General features: G+C 39.7%; 1 protein-coding gene across 1 annotated transcript; it reads left to right on the top strand.

Annotated features, from left to right (window-relative positions):
* The first annotated feature begins 1,809 nt into the window (after nucleotides 1-1,809).
* On the top strand, nucleotides 1,810-20,691 carry tspan17 (tetraspanin 17). Its single transcript, XM_080900276.1, has 8 exons — nucleotides 1,810-2,385; nucleotides 11,584-11,634; nucleotides 14,539-14,685; nucleotides 15,393-15,563; nucleotides 16,052-16,177; nucleotides 16,391-16,438; nucleotides 17,981-18,097; nucleotides 18,332-20,691. Exons 1-8 carry the CDS (start codon nucleotides 2,299-2,301, stop codon nucleotides 18,395-18,397), a joined length of 813 nt encoding a protein of 270 aa, XP_080756402.1. The 5' UTR covers nucleotides 1,810-2,298; the 3' UTR covers nucleotides 18,398-20,691.
* The last annotated feature ends 374 nt before the right edge of the window (nucleotides 20,692-21,065 follow it).

The following is a 21,065-nucleotide window of genomic DNA, read 5'->3' as shown; positions in this document are numbered from 1 at the left end:
ACTTGATGTGAACTTGAGTCTAAAGACTGTGAGATTTCCATGAGTAATGGGGATATTTAAAAGTTGATGTGTACTGTAAACCTACGCATCATCAACCACTGGAACACAAACTGGGTGACATCCGGACGCTACAACACATGACGAACACCATCCCCACAGGTACAGCAGCCAGGGAAGCAGAAAAACATCACATCAAGAAGGCCTTGAGCAAATTTAAAGGATGCTCTCGGCATAAGTGATCCCTTATGTGTCAGAACAGTTGAGATGCATTTTTTCTCAACACCCCCCCTCTGTCGCTTTTAAATCCCGAAACACACTGCCTCAAAATTGGTCCACCCCAAGAATCCGGTCCCCTGGCACAGAGTAACGCTGTTAAGATCCAGGAGGATTGCCACGATTTTTACATCGGGGAAATCAAAAAACCTCTGGCTAAGCGGATGGCACTACACAGAAGAGCTACGTCGTCAGGCCAGGACTCTGCAGTCTATTCACACCTACGGGCCAGTGCCAACTTTTTCAATGAAGAGAATGCTCACATCCTGGACAGGAAGGAACGCTGGTTTGAACGGGTAGTCAAGGATTCCATTTATGTGAAAAGGGAAAGAGCTAGATCAAGAAAGGGGCCTAAGGGTACATCTTTCATGATTGCAGCCATTTCCCAACTCTCTGTGAATGGTACATTGATCAATGGTCATTGATCAATGGTCATGACAATTTACATATTAATGATCAAGAAACTGACCTTACAGCCATTGTTCATCAGTGGCATAACATTTCCCTAGCTATGATGTATCTAAATAAAATGTGAAGCTGGTCACGGAAGATAAGTAGTAACATATCCGCATTTACAATGTTAAGTTAGTGTTTTTATTCTATAATCAATAAAACTTTATCAGCCAATAAATGTACTATTAAATGTATCACTACAACATTAAGGCCCTTTAACAGCTGCTCCTTTAAAATTATATGACAATGTGGACAGTGTATTTGTAATTTCATAATATGTCTTTGTCTTGTTATTAGGTGCGGGTTTATGCCATATTGAGAAAAAGTAGAGTACCGGATGAAAATATTACATGTAGCTAATAGCTAATGCAGGCTAATACTGTTTGGTTTTACAGTTTTATGCTGTGTTTACTGTCAGTACAACATAATACACATTTCTGGCAATAGTTAGAAGGTTGGCATGCCCCAGAGTGGAGCACCCAGAGGTGAAAAGGAAATGCATTTATCGCAGGATCATAGACTGCCATCTGTAGGACTCCAGACAGAAGTTCAAATGAGGCAAAGTTGTTCAGAACAGATTGTTCACTTCCTTTTTCATTTGATCACGTTTCACAACATTTTCACAATATTCTGCAGTTATCTATATTTCTCCTTCACTGACTTACTTAAAGGAGTGAAATTACTCAGCCTGTCATGCCAGAACATTATGGCTGAAATTATGAATATATAATTGCGCTTGAGTACCCCAGTTTATTAGAGTGTCATTCTTAATCGACCTTTCTCACTGCAGATATTTTAATGCGTCGTGGCAGGTGTAGGCAAAGGTGTAAATAATGAGCTAGAATCTAGCTAATTATTAATCATTATACATGATTGTTAATATCATTACTCATACTGTCCTGTCCCGTTTTTTGTTTTTTTTAATTACTGTGCACTCCTTCAATTTGAACTCACACTATAAACCTGGCCACTTCCTATTGCAGCTTTTAATGAAGCAACCTCGTACATACAGTGCTTATTCTCTGTGTGGTCAAGCTAGGCTGAGACACAAGAGGCCGCTCTTGAAGCGAAAAGGGCGAAAGCCAGCGCAGTGGTTTTCCCGTTTGACAGCAGGGGCTTGTTTTACAGCACAAAACAACAAGGATGAAGACTCACAAGCGGCGATGCAGCGACACAGATAACATTAGGGAAGTGTAGCTGAAGTACCGCCATCTCGATCATCCGGCAAGCGAAGCGACGTAAACACCAGGCAACTTGAATGTCGACGGAGCTGCAGAGCCGCATCTGTGTGCCTTAGTTGAAGTGCTCCTGGATTTGTTGTTTTTAGCAGCCAATGCTAACTATAGAAGTTGCGAGCTAGCTGGCCTAGCAAGCTAATAGTCAAAGCGAGTTAAAGACAGTTTAGCCACATATGTCTGAGTTTTAACCAACCCGGAAGACTTAACGCGGGGTTTGCTTAGCTGATGGAGCCAGCTAACCTTGTATTCAGTTGTTTAAGAACTGTAGCTTTGGTTGATTATCAGTCATAGTAGTTGCCTAGCTCGTCAGTTAGCCACCACTTTCCGTGGAAGAATGAGTAGAAAACACCGTCATTTTAAAGGAGCCGAAGTCAGCTGCTGTGTGAAATACGTTTTATTTGGATTCAACATTGTATTCTGGGTAAGTAAACACAATGTTGTTACTCATTCCTTTTGTTTTTATTAGAAATTTCACGTAACTAGTGATAACTTGAAGTGCACATTCGTGTAAACGTCGGGAACGTTAGCACCGTTGCAGTTGGCCAATGGAAGTTGATCGCTGAGCTCCATCTAGTATATATATATATATATATTTTTTTTTTTCCTGAGTCACTTGATTTTAATGAAAGTCACGTTTTTTCCCCATCCATCTATGCGGTGTTGTTGATGTTTAAGTGTGTTGTCATGCACAGAAGTAGATTGTTGTAAATGAGGAGGAAATTATTTGTTTAATGTAGGACAGTGTTCATGCCCTAAAATGTCAGCTACACACTCCATTTATTTAGGATTTAGATTTTTTTTTTTTTTTTTTTTTTTTTTTGCGTGCCTCTGCTTATTACTTGTAAACTTTACAGTTTTCCATTTAGAAACTTTTGGCCATCAGAGACAGATTACTTATAAATGTAACTTCTCAATTTAAATGTAAAGTTTAGTAAAGAAAAATAAAGGAGCAATTTTCTTTCATAATAGTTTCTGCTCCTAGTTGAGCTGAGCAATAGCATAATTCTCACCAGAACTGATGGGGCAGTGGCAAGTGGTTGCACGTCTACTTTACAATACCCCTCCCTCCATCTTTATTCCGTCTCTGAAAAGTTTCTCTGTTCAGTCTTGCCCACACCTCCCTCCTCACTCATCTGCATCGCCTCTGTGGGCTGGTATAATATAATGTCTGTGGGTGAAGGAATGGCGTGTCTGTCTGCCCCAGGAGGTCTTCCCACACACAGTTTAAAGGAAAAGGCCATACAGTCTGAATACCACCCAACCCTCCCCTTTCCATGCTTTCTTTCACTCTATACTATAGCACCCAGACTGTGCGGGACAGCATTGTTTGTCTTCGCTCACACACCCACAAATGCACAAAGAGTAATGGTGAGAACAAAGGCTGGGAGGGGGGCTTGTAAGTCTGTGTTTTCTCCCATCATACGGTTGCTCTATCAGACTCACAAGGAACACGGACTTCATGTATATCTGCCTTTTCTGGCATTGCTCAAACTTTCCTTATCGCTTCCTCATTCCGCAACACTTTTCCTTCAAAAACAAATATGAGTGCACCATACCTGCCACATATTTCCATGAACATGATATTTGTAGATACAGAGGCTACTATTATCGACATAAATACAGAGTTTATTGTAGTTTCATCTGAATGAGCAATCAACAAGGAAATATTGAGTCATGGGCTTTCAGCATTGTATCTGACTCATTGTGTTCTTTTGCAGTGTTTGACAGTTAGGCCAAGCTAACAGTCATGTGTCTGAATTCTCTGTAAAACAGTGGAACAAGTTCCAGCTCGCTGGCTGTTTCCGTTAATAATCACTAGAAGATGTTCTACTCTTGTCTGTGTGCTGCAGAACTGGATTTGACAGACAAGCCAGTGCATTGCTGAAATAGAAAGAGATGGGGTTTATACTCCACAAATCAACCCATTTGTCTTTCCTCTAGTGATCTTGTCAGGCTTGAAAGGGCTGCCTAAATTGAGACAAAATGCTTGTAAGGCCATAAATATTGTGAACAAAATGGAACAATACTTGCTTTTGGTGTGAGGTTTCACAGTACCCAGGCTTGCTGTTGACAGCCAGGCATTCTCACCCAAGAACAACACACCTTCTCTCATCCTTAGAATAGACACATTCCCCACATCCAATTAATTAATCACGTTTTCTGCCTGAGCTGCTGAAATGTTTGGGAGCTCTGCACGCTGTAATTAAGAGCTTGTTAAGCTGTAACCAAGTTGCTGAGTTGGTTGAATGCAAGGGAGAGCTACAGCTCTGTCTTTTCACATTTGGCACCAAAAGGCAAGCTGCATGATTACAGCTCTGGAGCATACCTGTAAACAACCAGGTGTGACGCTATTCGGAGACATGCTCTGTGACTTAGTCATGGATAAACTTGTCTAGTTATTGCAATGTTGATTGCATTACTGATAGCATTTAAGGAGAGCAAGACTTTTTATTGCCTTACCTTTGGCACAGAGGACAGTCAGATTTTCTCAGTATTTATGAAATGAAGGAATAAATGTTGATAAGCTACCTTATTTTCAGCATTTCTCATATCAGGCCGTTTCAGTGACTCTACCTTAAAATGGCGACATGGCAGCTGATCAGTTATATGATATATTATGCCACTTCTGCCTTTATCTCTTATTGATCATTTTGAATTGATATGTAGCCTTAATCACTGAACACAATATGTAAATAAATTTGTCAGACAGCTTTGCAATTACATTAGTGTCCGTTGTGCGTGGGAAGAAAACTTCTTTTTACAGCGAACAAAACCCCTAAACAAGCACCGAGTGCGCAACGACGTAATGGGAAATTCACAGAGAAACTCGCGGATTCTTCAACTGACTGCAGCACACCTGCACCAGCGTAAACCTCCGCCTACTCTACTCCTGCTTTACAGGTGAAAATAGAGCAAAAGGACCGCTGAGTCTTTGACTTTATTTATTTTCTGCTGTGTTTTACTTGCATCTATTTGAAAGACTGAGTGTAAACACAAAAAATATTTTATTTTATGTGCTGGAATGTGCAGAAAATAGGTTTAAATGTTAAACTAATTTATTCCAGTCAGAGAATGTTGCATATAATTAAATTTCTGCTTGATGCATAAAGTTAAAAGATTAAAACTGATAAAACAAGTTAAAAAAAAGATAATTTTCCATTTGATTACATTTTGTATGATGGATTATGCAGAAAAAGTAGAATTGGGCTGAAAGATCTATCGCTTTATCACCTCTTCAGGTTGTAAATCGTGTTTTTAAAAAGTAACTAAGTAATTAATTACTTTTGAAAATGAATAATCAGTAAAGTAACGGGATTACTTTTTTGGGGAAGTAATCAGTAATTAGTTACTGATTACTTCCCCAAGTAACTTGACCAACACTGTTCTTAACACTACTCAACAGGACCGTCAGAATAAAAATGAAAAAAATAAAAATGTTATGTAATACGAAATAAAAGTGCCAGCAGTATTTAAACAAAAGACGTGCTAATAGAAAACTAAAAATGGCTTCTGCCCACAAACTCAAATAAATATTTAAAAGAAATCAAAAAGATTTTCTTTTCCAGTCCAAAATAATAAGTTTGCAAAGTTTACAGATGATTCAGTTTATGACTTCATGATTGCAGTGGATGTGCTCTGGAATGAGGCTTGCTCTTGTCTTTGAGATGATGTTCCCAGCTGCTGATAACTAGACATCCTCTCTGTCATGACTTCAGCCATTTGAGAGGTGCAAGAGCCCCCTTTTAAAACCAACTCATCTATACGCCTGTGCTTAATACTAGTAAAACAGAACAAAACAAAATTAGAAAAGACAGTTACCAATCACTGTAGTTGTATATCAAAGTTTCTCAGACAGTGTAGTGTTCAATGCAAATGAAACTTTATAACCCAAAGAATAACTACCTAATGTAAGGTGGAAGAGGTTTAGTAGAATAAATGCTAATATTAGAGTGAGGAAAAAATAAAAGACTAGGAGACAGTGTAGCTACTCCTGTTTAATGGGTTACTATCACATTTCACTCATTAGCTAACAAAACTGAAATGGTGTTTCTTTAGCAAGTATCATCCTGAGGAGTTTCTGAGAGGTCATCTAACATAAACATTATTAACATAAACTTAACTCTCTAAAATTGACCCGTTCAGAGTTGACATCACAGCTCGGGGTACGTTCGTGAAAGGAAAGCGCCGCTTTGCATAGTCTACATTTAGGTTTGTTTTCTGTGAAATGCTATCATATTTTTTTTAAATGTCTGTTTCCATTTTCTGCCGTCCTCCTGTTTTGTCGTTTGTGCTACATTTCCTATTTTCTACTTCTACCAACACATGGTGTCAGAGTGCGCTTAGTGATATTTCTTCCTTTTTTCTATTCATTCATTCTGTCTCAGAATCTGGTGTTGAATCTTTAATGTTTATTTTCTTTGGACGTTCGAATTAAGTTTTGATGTAAAGAATTAAACTGCAAAAATAGTATATATATTTTGTAGCCATGTGATGCAAAATGAAAGTATTAGTATTAGTAGTAAAGATATATGTTGTGGAATGTAAGGAGCTTAACAATTTGCTCACCCTGTTGACATTGCTGCTGAGATTGAGAATCACGGTGTCACACTATCCCCCTCATTAAATATTCATTTTTTTAGGGAGTCATGGAAAGGGGATTCACACTATATCCTGTGTGTGTATGTGTGCATGCGTGTGCAGGAGTGGGGAGCTTGATTTGTCTGACAGTTAGTAGAGGTTAATGGGATCAGCTGGCTTAGGGAGGCATCTTTTCAAGTGTTGATAATCTCTTAGTCCACATGGAGAGAAAACCCTCGCTCTGGGAAGGACATATTTTACAAGCAGCACTTGACACCGAAGGAACCTTGATTTGAATAATAATGCAAATAAAGAGACATCTAGATTCAGACTTTATTTAATTAGTTTCTGGTAAAATACATAGGTTTGACAGAATGATCAAATTAATCAAAAGCAAAAGAAATGCATTATCCATGCGGGTGAGATTTAAATGAACAGATCCTGAGTGTTTTAATAACATATTGTTAAAAAACCAAAGGTGGTGACTCGTACATTGTTGTGTTGTACAAAGAGATTAGTGCTGTAACGATTTATTGAGTATTTCAAATAATTCGATTGTAAAAGAAAAGTTTTCGACAGAAATTCTTTGCGTCTGCGTTTCATTTAGCACACGGCTCTGTAACACACTACTGTCACCATGGACAGACAGACGCAAGGGTTTAACCCACATTTGCGACTAAAAACAGACTTTAAACAAAAACACTGATAACACAACAACAGCAGATGGTGAGCTCAGGTTGAGTGAAAGAAAACATGTTTCTACCGTCCAGAACTGCAGCGCTGTTCCTGTCCTCTCTGTTAAAACCTTTACTGGGGAAAAGGTAGCAGGTTTCCTTCATCAAAGCACCTGATCAACAAAGTCCCAAAGCCAGCTGTCTTGCTTAAGGAGTTTCTTAATAAGGTGAAGGACGTTTTGCCACAGAGAGTGGTATTTAGAGATTTGTCTCACATATCTAATTCTATTGCCACAAGCTCACCTGAATTAGATTCAGGTTGTGAGAAAAGTTAGTCAAAATACGCAAGCACTATACAAAGACAGTTTGTTCTTTTTGTGTTGTGTATTCTTTCAGTAAGTTCAGTCTAAAATGTACTGGTCTTTAAAGGGAAGTTTGATTTACAGATAAGGTTCCAAAAAGCACAGAGCACAAACACATACTGCCAGTTATCACGGTAAATATTTCACAATACTGTTTAGTTGATCTGTCCTGTCAAATCTCCGCAATAGATTAAAAAACAAACAAAACAACACATTCAGTAGAAATTAGAAATTTCAGGAATCCATCCCGTCTGAAACTTACATTAACTTTATAAAGTATAAAATAACAGTTCACAGACCCCCCCCCCCCCCAAGAATAAATTAGTACCAGGCATAGATGTCTCTTTAACACTGTCTTCAGTGCCACTTCAAGCTGTGGCAGGAGGAAATACAACCTGATGTGGGAAACAATGATTTATTTCTTGAACGGAAATAAAAATAATAATAAAATTGGTTCTATAACCAAACACCATCCAGACATCACAAAATACTTTTGTGGTGTCTGCATGGTGTTCCTGCATCTTTTGGGATCTTACAAAGCTTCAAACGACGCGTCGGCTATTAAATTAGTCGTCGACGATTTTAATAGTCGACGTAATCGTGGCAGCCCTAATACACACACATACACAGTCGTAGCCAGACGTTTTGGTAGTGGAACAGATTTTGCATCATGTATTTGCCACATCAGTTTTTTTCTTTTCTTTCACATTTCAGTGATGTAATGAATTAAAAAACATGTCAAATAAATAAATCAAAATATGGTCAGAGAAGTTGACTGATGGAATAAGGTCTCAGCAAGGCTTTGTATGTCACTAAACATTTAAAATAGTCTTCAACGGAATTTTAAAATCCAGTTGAAGACAATGCAGCGAAGCAAGAATAAGGATGAATGTGATCACCTGTTAGTTTTTCTTAAATGCCTAGCTTCTACTGCCTAGACGAGCAGAAGCTAGGCTGGTTGCAGAGGACTGCAAGAACGAGTGGGGTGCGTTTAACCTCCTAAAACCCGAGCTCTTCCATGGCATGCATTTTTAATATCTCTTTGATATTTGGGCATATTAGGACCTCATGAATGTAAAAACAAAGAATTGACAGATTTTATTTTATTTTTTTTACCTGATTTTTGTTTCTGACAAGTATAAGATCCACATATAAGGACATTCGTTTTAAATTTTGATAGAACAGTGGCAGTAGAATGTCCTCGTAAGTGGATATCAGGCCCTTGTAGAGAAAAATTTAGTGTTTTTAGGTCTAGACAACCCAAAATGTGATGTCCACGTATGTGAACGCCAGGTCCTAGGAGGTTAAAAATGACTTGCAGAATCTAGATGGGAGATGTTTTGATTATGTACTAAAGGCTTCCTTGGTATCGACTGATGGGGTTGGTTTGTTAGATTTCTTAGATGAAATCAAAAAGACTGGATGAGCTTAAAGATGCAAGATTGAAAATTTTAATACTATGCTCACCAAAATAATACCAGGATGCTTGGCAAGTTATTTGATATTATCCAGTGAGGAGGCAGAGTGACATCCCTAGTGAAATAACAACAAACACTTCGATTGAAAGGGGCGAAAAATGTTGGTGTCTGTATCGGGTTTTGGACATTTAGTTATTTTAAAAGCCTGTGTGGTGTACCTCTCTGTGTGTAGATAAATGTTTGTGGTGTGTAACTCTGGGTACTGGTACTGTTACCAAATGCAGCCTAAAAGTGATATGGAGTTCTCTTGTAAACAAGTAATGTTTTTCACTGTTACTCAGAATGTGTTGTGGTTTCCAAGGTCTGATGAGCCAACTAAATGCATTTCCGTGAAAATATCTGGTTTTGTGTGTTTACTGGCATGAATTCTTCCTGATTAAGCGGAATATTGCGAAAGCAGTAGCTGGACTGAGCATGTCCCGCTTGACCCTCTCAGATAAAAATGTTTCCATTAGCAGAACTGGAAAAATGCCACAGCTTACCATTCAGCTTGTTTCTTACTGCATAATTGAACTACAATGATTTTGGTGTGGTTTAAAGCTGCGTGCCAAAGATTAGGTAAATTTTCTGACTCCTAACTTTATTTAGATTTCTAAAAACATGGCGATGGGTTCATTGAAAATTGGCAAAAACAGTATGGTTTTTTTGGGGGTTTTTTTCTTTTCCTTTTCCTGCCCTGGCTTTTGAGGCTGACTACAAGTTCACTATTCTGTTGGGAGGACAGGCAAACAAGCTACTACTGATGAGATTCCTGGATAGATTGTGTACTGCTCTTTTTGTGTTGGTGCACAACTGTGGTAAAGCGGTGTAGTGTAGGGACCTACAGGAACCATTATCATATCCAAGAAAAGGTTATTTTTTTTAAAATAAACTCCTGAACCATGGAAAAGAACTGGAAAACAGAGCACTTATGAGCAAGGCTTCTTCTGGGTGTAGTCACTAGAGGTGGAAACTGAGAGCAGGCTCCAAAATGTCCAGTCTATTGAATTGCTTTGCCTCCAAGCTTTTCAGTTTCTTTCATCAGTGCGTCAAAGCGTGCTAAGGTTGCACTTTGCAAAACAATGATGTGAAACTGATTGGAATTTTTGCACACCTGAGTCATATGCTTGCCTTTTTCTGCTCTGGTCCTATATGCTGTTCAGACTCGGATAATAAAACTGTTGTATTGATGCTAAAATGTCTTCTTTTTTGCCTAAAAATATTGATCAGCATTGAAGTAGAGAAGCAAAATGAATGAAAGCTTCCATAGATTCCATTTTAGGGTTGAAGCCAAGCTTGACAAAGCTGCTTAAGTAGTTCAGTGCCCCAAATTGGTTATTAACATTCAAATATAGAAAAATGAAAGCAGCCTTGTACAAATGTCCTTATTTTGAATAAGTGAATTAGTAGTTATCCATGTTGTCTGGCGACTCTGATGCATTGTGTTGCTGTGCATTTCATGCCGCAAGACGCAAGTGGTTTCCTTTGTCACGGTTTTCAGCTTCTTTAATCTGCATGAAAAACTTGAAGTCAAAGGCTAAGTGCTGTAATACTCCCACTCTGTCAGTCTAATCTCTTCTGATGTCTGCCTGCATACACTGACTCTTCCTGCTTGTCACTTTCCAGTTGAATCTACCACACCCTTCGCTACAGACGCTTATATAACTACCAGGTCAAGGCAGCCCCCCCAATCCAACTGCTGACTGCTGTTGTTGTTTGCAAGACTGTCACGTTGATCTTGTTAGGTGTGTGCTAATGGGCTGCCATTAGTTTACCTGCTTCTCGCGATTTAATCAGCTTCCCAACAAATGATTTAACACAATTTCAATGAAGCTATTATATTTCAGGCATTACCATTAGAGTTTGCCCCCAGCTCTCTCCATCGACATCCTAAAACTCTTATGAATGCCATTTTGTAGCAGCTAAGCAGCTGATTAGACAGTAACATTTCTACGTGTAAACACCAGAAACCGGTGATTTTTCTCATCCTGTTGCTATTCTGTTGTTTTTGTGTCATTTTTACATCTTTAGACACCGTGGGCTAGTAACACAGCCACTTGGCTTTCAGTCAAGTTGAAGCAGTGAGCCTTAAACTCGTCCTAATATTGACTAATATTGGACGGATTTTCTTTAACCCTTACAGCAGCTCAGTGTAATATCTCTGTGATTTAATCTTTGAAGAATTCACTTTATTTAAAAGCTCCTAAAATCAGTTTTTCTTTTATTGGTCTCTTTCCTATGTGATTCTCTCTGTTTTTTTAAGTGCACTGATAATTAAAAATGAGAGATCCCTTTGTTCTTATGTGAATATTGTTAGAAAGGATGCAGTGGATGACAAAAGATGAACTAGATTTTTAATTACCACAGTAAAACTCAAGCAGTTCTGCTGTTTACATATGTTGCCAGGGGGACACCAGTGTAATCCACACCACTCCCAAACCATTCCCGGTCTTGCTACAATAACAACCGTATCATCTGTAATAAACTGCTTCAGTTTGTATCAGTTGCCTCCCGTCTCACTGCCGCATCTCTGTGCTTTGTTTTACAGTTACTAGGAGCTGCATTCTTGGGTATAGGCTTGTGGGCATGGGCGGAGAAGGTATGTATAAACACATGCACACAAACACGCTGGCTACGGGTTACCACATAGCTAAAATTCTTCCAGATATCCTAGCTGTAATAAGCTGGAAGTATAATTCATCGGATGGAGTTTGGATGTAAACAGAGCTTTTGAGAAGAGTGGCGTGGAAAATAGAAGCTCTATTCCTGTAACACTTTGTAGCACTTAAAGGCATATAACCTCATAATGTTCCTGGTAAACACGTCTCAGGATATGAATTATGCTCACTGCTGCAGCTCCAGTGTGATGTGTAACTAAGTTTTGTTGAACCAATATCGAGCTAATGGTTAAATTGTTTTTCCGGTGATTGGAGCTTTAAATGGCTGTGGCTGCAAATAAGGAGCCATAGGGTCCAAATGACACACTCATTTGACTTACAGCTACCAGGATTTGAATGCCTTGTGCTTCGTCTCGTATGAAAGCCTGTTGCACGATAAATTGGATCGTATATTTGCGCAGAAACTGGTTCGCTGTTTATTGTCAACGCTGGACAGGCTACAAAGATCAGGTGTTGCCATTAACCTCTCATGTGCAGTGAGTCATGGCTACGTTCAAAACTTCTTTCAGAGGAGTTACCAGTCAATTTGTTCATTAATTAGCAAGAAATCGCTGCACAAGCGTTGAACCATGTACTGATTAGTAACGTCTGGTCATGAACTCTGTGCAAATCGGCCTGTGCTGGAGTACCTTTGTGGAGCAGCGTGAATAATTTAAAGGGATTAGGGTGAATGATGAATAGTGGTTGCTGGAAAGTCGTAATGGTGAGTTTGGGTCTCAGTGACTAAGATGATTAGTTTCAAGCCTGCTGTGCACAGCCAGACTACATTATTGTTTCAGGGCCTCCTGCTAAAATTTAAATGCGTGCAGTTTATTCTGCAGCAGTGCCATAAAAACATGAGCATCCAGCATTGCCTTCATCCTACAGTTTTGTCCTTGCTCAATGCAGAGGGAGATTAACTCAGTACGAGAGCTGTCTCGACTTTAGCTGCAAGTGTTGGGCATGTTCACTACAATATATGACAAGCAAACAGGATGTCAGACTGAGAGTGGATACACATAGTGGTTTCCTTTTTCAAAATAACTGAAAAATATAGCAGGGATCAGGGTTGTACAAAAATATGTTAATAAAACAAGCTTGAACTCGTTTTTATGGAGCTTTCGCAAAGTACCTTCTTTAGTGTGCTATCCAGAAACAATAACGACGCCCACTGTTACTGCGGAAGAAATACTAATTTCATTTCCTGCTGGATTTGTGTGATGTTTGCTCACTTCCAAAGAAATAAACTGTCTCTATTTTTCATTTTAATAATAATAATAATAATGGATTGCATTTATATAGCGCTTTTCGGGACCCCTCAAAGCGCTTTACAATACCACTATTCGTTCACTCTCACATTCATACACTGGTGAAGGCAAGCTACAGTTGTAGCCACAGCAGCCCTGGGGCAGACTGACAGAGGCGAGGCTGCCATATCGCGCCATCGGCCCCTCTGGCCAACACCAGTAGGCGGTAGGTGAAGTGTCTTGCCCAAGGACACAACTACCGAGACTGGGCTTGAACCGGCAACCTTCCGATTACAAGACGAACACCCAACTCTTGAGCCACGATCGATTTTAATAAAGACAGCCAGAATATAAACCAAAAATGTAGGGGAAAAAACCCACATTTACAGTTATAAATTGATTTGCAAGGCTTTGAGTGAGATAGGTATTTGATCTCCAAGCAAAACATGACATAGTACTTGGTGGAGAAACCTCAGTTGGCAAGCACAGTGGTAAGATTTTTCTCATTGCACTGAGCCCCAGACTGAGGGTGATTTATGTTCATTTTCTATTTCTTTCATTTCGGAATAATCGCACCAACAGTTGTTACATTCTCACCAAGTTTCTTGGTGATGGTGTCGTAGCCCATTCCAGCCTTGTGCAGGTCTACACTTTGTCCCTGACAGACTTTGACAGCTCTTTGGTCTCGCCCTTGGTGGTGGAGAGGCTTGGCAGGTGTGCTTTGTACGCTTTTTACGCTTAATAGGCTGAGATCAGGACTATCCTTGACTGATTGATTGATTGGCTCTGTGCCAACACACACTCGTGGGAGCCAGAATTCTGGCTGGTTTGCAGAGGATGAAATACTTGTTTCGCTCAATGACATGAATAATTTCATATGTAATGCAAACTTTATGTAATGTGTTTTTTCTCGAATTTTGGATAATATTCTATCTACCTCCATTAAAATGAAACTATCATAAAGATTAGACACTAATCATTTAATTGAAAATTTTGGAAAATTCAGCCTAAGATCAAATTTATTGCATCAAAGTTGCAATATACAATATAGTTAAGAATTGGGAATGATTACATGTGAAGTCTGTCTTGTTGTAAATAATTCTAAGAACGCAGAGGCTGACAAAATAAGATGGTGGTCACACTGTGGCTTTCAGAGAGGAGAGTGGAAGGGCAAATGTCTCTGTATTTTCAGGAGGCTTTGAAGTTTGCCTCTTGTGAGAAGTTACTTGTTTTATAATTTTGTCACAAAAATGCCATAGAGTGAGTGCATGTTGCATTTAAACTGATAACAAAACCTCAGCGAGGTTCTTTATTTTATTTTGAAAACATCACATTGATATATAAGAATGTAATGGAATAACAGTATTTCAGTTTATTAAATTTCCCTGCTACAAGTCTGCATCTGTGAACGGGGCCCAGCAGGCTGTGACATTAGTTAAATCTCACTTTTTCTCTTTGACATCACAGGCTCTTCTCAAGGTTAACTGTGTTTTTGTAAAAGGAGAATTTTTACTGAAACCTTGTCATGGGGATGGTAAGGATTGATTTTGGAAATATTATGGTCTGAATTTTAACCACTCTTTTTGTCTTCCCCCTCAGGGCGTGCTGTCCAATCTGTCATCCATCACAGATTTAGGGGGCTTTGACCCTGTATGGCTCTTCATCGTCGTCGGAGGGGTCATGTTCATTCTGGGCTTTGCTGGATGTATCGGAGCGCTCAGAGAGAACACCTTACTGCTTAAATTTGTAAGCCACCTCTAGGCTTTATGTGCACAGACACTGTTTTAATTATTTCACACCCCTTAGATCTGCACTTCACACCAGGGCTGAAGGTATCTGTGTAGCAGGTGTCACTTTGACTCGTCTGAGCCAAATGCTATGAATGATGGTGTGGCACATCATACCTCATCAGTAAACCAAATCCTGTTTAATGATCAGAAAGGTATACTGATCCACTGAAGCCTATTTTTTTTTTGTATGCGTATTAGGCAGTTCTTTCTTCAGCCACAACACCACCAGGATTTATTTGGGTTCAGCTTTATTGATAAAAATCTGTGACTGACAGAGACAAACTCGCCTTGTTGCTGCCTGTGATTCTGAGTAGCTATTAACTCCAGCAGATGTCCATTAGCAGCAGTAAATCAGGCATCAGCGTGAGGAGCTAATGCGGCTTTTGTGCATTTATCATCAGCATCTTCTCCTACATTTACTGTAAAGGGATTATTCAATAGGACCTGTGGGAGTGCAGTTTTTATTGCCACACTCTCACTTAGCAAATCAGGGCAGGCCCTACAAACTGACCTGCACAGGAACATTACATTAAAGTTGTTCTTACACTCATTTTTAAGCAAAAGCGGGGAAAGGCACAGGATTTTCTTTGGTGCTCCTTGTTCCCTGCTTGAAGTGACAGATGTATTGTTTTCTGTTTGCATGTGTTTACTTGTACTTTTCAGTTTTCTGTGTTCCTGGGTTTGATCTTCTTCCTGGAGCTGACTGCAGGGATCCTTGCCTTCGTCTTTAAGGACTGGATCAAAGACCAGCTTAACTTTTTCATCAACAATAATGTCAAGGCATACCGCGATGACATCGACTTGCAGAATCTCATCGACTTTGCCCAGGAATATGTGAGTTCACCCCCACCGATGGTATCTCTTATCTTAAAATCGTTCATGTCTCTTTGCTGGAAGAAGTTACTCCCTTTCTTAGAAATGCGGCTGTACATGTGAGCTCAGAAAATGATGAGTCAGCCTTGTTATGGTAAGAATGAAGAGACTCAGCTGCTGCAAATGTGGAGTGGTTTTTCTGATTAATGTGATTGTATTTCGGTCAAATGGCTATCCAATTATGTGGAGGAAGCAGTTGAGATCATTTGCTCCTGTGTGTAAACGCTAGGTTCTGTCATGAGGCACCCTAAAGGCGATTAGATTGGCTTTTGTGTTCATACTTGAATCTCACTGTTTGTAGTCATTACCTGCCATAGTAAGCTAACAACCTAGGCTGACCTGAGCCAGCCTGTTAAGGGCTCAGATGGCAAGATCAAAGAAGGTACATCTGTGTGTTTACTAGAGTTAGCTGTTTAATCTCTGCTTGTTGTTGTTGTTGTTTGTCCCAGTGGTCATGCTGTGGAGCGCACGGGCCTGACGACTGGAACATGAACATCTACTTCAACTGCACTGACAGGAATCCCAGTAGGGAGCGCTGTGGCGTTCCCTTTTCATGCTGCATCAAAGACCCTGCAGTGAGTCGCGTTTCAGCAGCACAAACAACTGTCCATAATCAGCTTTTTGTTTCGTGTAATACTCTGTAGCCATGCATCATGTGTGTCAACATAAGAAGTTTCTCTCATGCAAAGAGTCATTATTTCAAACCTTCTGACCTTAGGTAAAATTGTAACGGATGAATGTGGTCGAGGATCCCATTTTAATCTCCATTTGGTTTGGTTTTTTTGCAGGAGGATGTCATCAACACACAGTGTGGTTATGATGTTCGGCAGCAAATGGTTGGTATCTCTTCTATTTCTGTAGATCTCTTTAGACAAGGAAATCAAGGAAATCTGTAATTTAGAGTCCCAACAAATTGCAACGCTTAACCAGTTCTCATACGATAGAGTCAGCTGCAAATGTGGAGTTCTGCAGGAAGAAAGAAATCTTGGTTAAAATGATGCAATGCTGCTGGAGAGAAATACTCCCGAGGGCGAATTGACTGACAGCCTGCAAACCCGTTTGACTGAAACGGTCTAAGTTGTCGAACGCAGAGTGACAGTTGGGTTCATTTGTATTGGACTTGATTGTCAGTCGATCAAAAAGTGAATTTGTGTTTGAAATGCAAAGGAAAACCAATTAAATGTGAGATTTTATGGCATTCTCTGCATTCTCTCTTTAAAACTACTATAGGTAAAACCAGATGGCTGGTGTTAGATATAGAGAACATAGTGGGTTAAGTAGCTTACACAGACTAGTCTGTATGCTTCTTGCCTTAATAACAGATTGTTCTTCTAACAGGGATAATTAGGCTCCAGTTATAGCCTCAAGAGCAGCCTTACTACACTCTGTAATTGGCGACTCAGTGGGTTATGCCAGTCCGTTCCCTTTTCCTCTGTGTGTGTGTGTGTGGGTGTGGTGGTTACAACTCACTGCACTGCAGTCAGAAAGATTGCTGTTGCTAGGCGAGCTGCAGTACAGTGAACCACCTGCCATTGAGTTGCTATGAATTCATTTTCTGTGCGCTAACGCCCTGGCCATTGACATTTTGCTGAAACTATCAGGGATGTGCAGAGAGTTCCTGTGCAGCACCTGAGCGGGGAGCAGGGTGGGAAAGAGGAAGAGCAGGAAGTATGGCAAGGACAGGAGCACAACAAAGGCAAAGGGCTGAAATAGCTTTAGAGGAAGTCCACAGCTATAACAACATTGCATTTCCTGCTATTTTTTTTGGCTGCAAAGTGGCTCTCTCTACCTCATTGGTCTAAAACTAGATTTCAAGTTCTGGGAGAGAACAAAAGATTTTCCTGGTTGACTTGTCTGAAGGATAACAAAGAATGAATTGTACAGCGGCACCGATTCTTATCCCCTTTTTAGTTTCGTTGCAGCGTTAATTAAACCTGTTTTTGTTTTTTTTGTAAAAATGTTCGTGTCTGAGTAAAGCACGTACATCATCAGCTGGATCCAAAAGCAGAAATGGCCATCTGTCAGGCAACAGGAAACAGCTTTTGTCTGTTCAGTCCACCAGTGTCCTTGGTGGAAAAGAATACACTGCATTGATAGTCAGTGTAATTGAGAACACTGACATGTTGCAATCTTAGGCTGTGACTCAGCTTATCGTGAGGTCTTCACGCCCTCATCAACTGTGATGGAGTCAGTGGGCAAAACACTATCTTGTGTTTGTGTCCAGCATTAGTCATAGGGCAGAGTACCAGTTTTTGTTTAAATAATGAGCAATGCCAGCTTCCTCTCAGAGAGCAGATCATTCAATATGCTGTAAATTAAACACGTTTTCTCGCTCAAAACTTTAATGCACTTGAATTATGCTCATGTTTGTGAAAAAGGAGTTGGACCGGCAGAAGTTTATCTATACGAAGGGCTGCGTGGGACAGTTTGAGAAGTGGCTTCAAGACAACCTGATTATTGTAGCCGGCGTCTTTGTTGGAATTGCACTTTTACAGGTAATGAGCTGTTGTTTGGAGATTTCTCACACTAAGAAACCTGCTGTATCGCAAATGAGGCCTTTAATTAAAACTAACAATAGTTCTAGTTTTTTGATTTTATGTCTTCGCTTCCATCTAGTGTTGAGAACATGTAACTGTAGTTTGGTTTTTTTGTTTGTTTGTTTTTTGCCTTAATCCGGTGACTTAAAATCCTGTGTGGCCTTTTTAAAAAATGTTTTTATTTTCTTCTAGATTTTTGGTATCTGCCTTGCTCAAAACCTCGTGAGTGACATCAGAGCTGTCAAAGCCAACTGGTGACAGGAGAATTGAAGTGGGGCGGCCCCAGCACCAAACTCGCATAGCACACCGTCCGGCTGAGGCGGACAGCCAGCAACTTTTGCCACTGAGCTAAGCAACACACACACACATGCTCTCACACACTGATATGTGTGTGAGTGACGCTCGAAAAAGAAAATATATTTCACAGACAAACCAAACAGTCAGAACTTTGTTTACCACTCAGCTGGGATTTTAACCCAAATATACAGAAGAGAGTCCTGCCTACTTTTTTTTCCCCCTCTATTATTTTTTTTCTTTCGAGAAATTTATTTAAGGCACGCAGTTGCACAAGGACACCAGAAAACTCGGAGATCAGAAGCCATGGATAAAAGACAACAACAGCAAAAAAACAAAACAAAATGAGGAAAAACGTCTTTTTTCAAAAAAAAAGAAAAAAAAAACTCAAGCAACATGTTGTCACAGAGCCTTTGTCCTGCTCCGCAAGGGGGCTGAAGATCTTCCCTTAAAGTCAGCTCGCACCCACACCCACACTTCCTTCTCCTCCAGAGGACGATGACTGGCTGGCCGCATGGATTCGTCTGCGTGTCATTTTTCTCCTTTGTGACCTTTTTTATGACCACTAAAAAAACAAACAAAAGAGAGACTGAACTGAACACTGGTCGGTCATATCTGCAAATTTAAGTCACTTCAAGAGTTTTCTGTTCAAGTTCAAATGTAAAAAGTGCCATTAATTTCCAGTTTTGTGTCCTTCCTGTTCTGTACATGGAACTTGTGCACCTCGACCGCTCCCTTCCCTTATACCTCAGGGCCTGGCTAAAAATGTGTTTCCTTCCGCCAGTTAAAAGCATATCTTATTTTTCCATCCGTGTCTGTTGAATTTAGATCAACGCCAAAAGTTACCCCATTCGCCCTATGGTGATTGCATCATCTGTTTGAGTGTATTGTATGACATGAAATAGTAAGGATTGTAAGTGTGTGCTATACAGAGAAAGAGGGTTTAATGATAGAGGTTGTTGTTTATCTCCGAGCATCCCTCAAGCACATGGGATTGCTAGTTTGGGGCCTTTTTATCTTCTTTTTTCTTTTTACTTGACTTCTGTGTACCATATTTGTCTTATATTTTTGTCTTTGCAAAAGAACATATGTCTGTTGTTAAAGATGTTCTTTTAATTCTTCATTCATTTCCTGTCATTTATAGATAAATCTGTTCTCGGGTTCATTGTTAAGCTTTACAGGCACCTGTTTTACTTCCAGCTCATCAGTCAGCTGCAAATTAGCTTCGTATTGTGAATGTTAGCGGTCCTAATGGAGACCAAATAATATCATTAGCTAACTGCCAAGGTTTTGTCTGGCCACAATTCTGTTGTTATTAGGAATGCCAAACGATAACAAATGGCATTTCCACGGCCAAAATGTGAATTCATTGTCCCTCCATGTGGGAAGTGCCAGTTGAACCTAGAAATCAAATGACAATTAAACAATGTTACAGTAACGCTTTTATCTTTTAATTCAGTGTTGTCTTTTTTTTTTCCTTTTGGATTGTTTTTTTTTTTTTTTTTAAATAGAATAGCAAATACACGCCGTACCATTTTAATATTAGCGACAGTCTCAATATAACATGAATGCTGCTTTTAACTTTGACTAGATTATTGATGGTGTATTACAATAGTCGAGCTAACAATCTATCTCACGTGGCGGCATTTGTAGAAAACGGTCTGGCCGCTACGGTTTCCATCTGAGGAAATAGTCACATTGTTTTTCATGTTAAAGTTTACACATTATACGTCACCGCCTTTTTAATTATTATGGGGTCCCCCCCCCCCCCCATTTATTCAGTCATTCAGAACACTCTTGGAGTGAGTTCAGTTCTGCTATAACTGGCTTCACTCAGTAATTCTGTATATTATTCAAAGCATTTAACCACAACAGCTGTTTCTGGCTGTCACAATGTCATTCGGATACATTGCACAAGCTAGATTAGGAACGGATTTACTTGACTGCACACACAGGTCCATATATACACACTTTAGATATATACACACACACACTCTCAAAAATGAGAAAACATGTTTGGAATTGCAATGCAGACTAGCTGAAAGATGAGTAGCATTAATATTCTGTGAACAGTGCAGGAAAACTTTCCCTGCTTCTCTCTCAGAGTCGGTCTGCAGAATACATATACATAGGAGTTCTTTCAGCGACGCCACCTTAAGATCGTCTGTCGTGTGCACATGTCACATGTTGCTTTTCACCCACGCCCCCTCCCTTTTGGAAAAAAAAAAGAAAAAAAAAAAAAGAAGAAAAATCAAAAATCTACCTGATCCATAGTGCACCTGTTTCAGAGCCTCTACCATTCTGATGTATTTTTAAACATCGGGCTCTTTTGACAAAAGAGGAACACACGACAAAGTGGGAGTCATTTGAGTTTAGGCGCCGCGAATGCACAAGTAGAAATATCGCCAGCGGAGAACAATGCATCTGCACAAGAGCAACAGAGCCTTAATGACTTCTCCCCGGTTCAGGTAGATGCGTGTGTATAGGAGAGGCTCTTTTATATCAGCACTTTAGGTCTAATCAGTGAGTAACAGCTTCCAGTAATCTCCAAAAACAGATTTCATTTAGAATAAATATGGAGTCGTTTTACAGGATGTACTTGCAGTTAATTCTCACCTGGAGTTATATTTTC

The sequence above is a fragment of the Rhamphochromis sp. 'chilingali' genome (assembly GCF_963969265.1).
Source record: "Rhamphochromis sp. 'chilingali' genome assembly, chromosome: 13".
Lineage (NCBI taxonomy): Eukaryota > Metazoa > Chordata > Actinopteri > Cichliformes > Cichlidae > Rhamphochromis > Rhamphochromis sp. 'chilingali'.
Note: the sequence above shows the minus strand (reverse complement) of the source record. Positions and strands in the feature narration are given on the sequence as shown.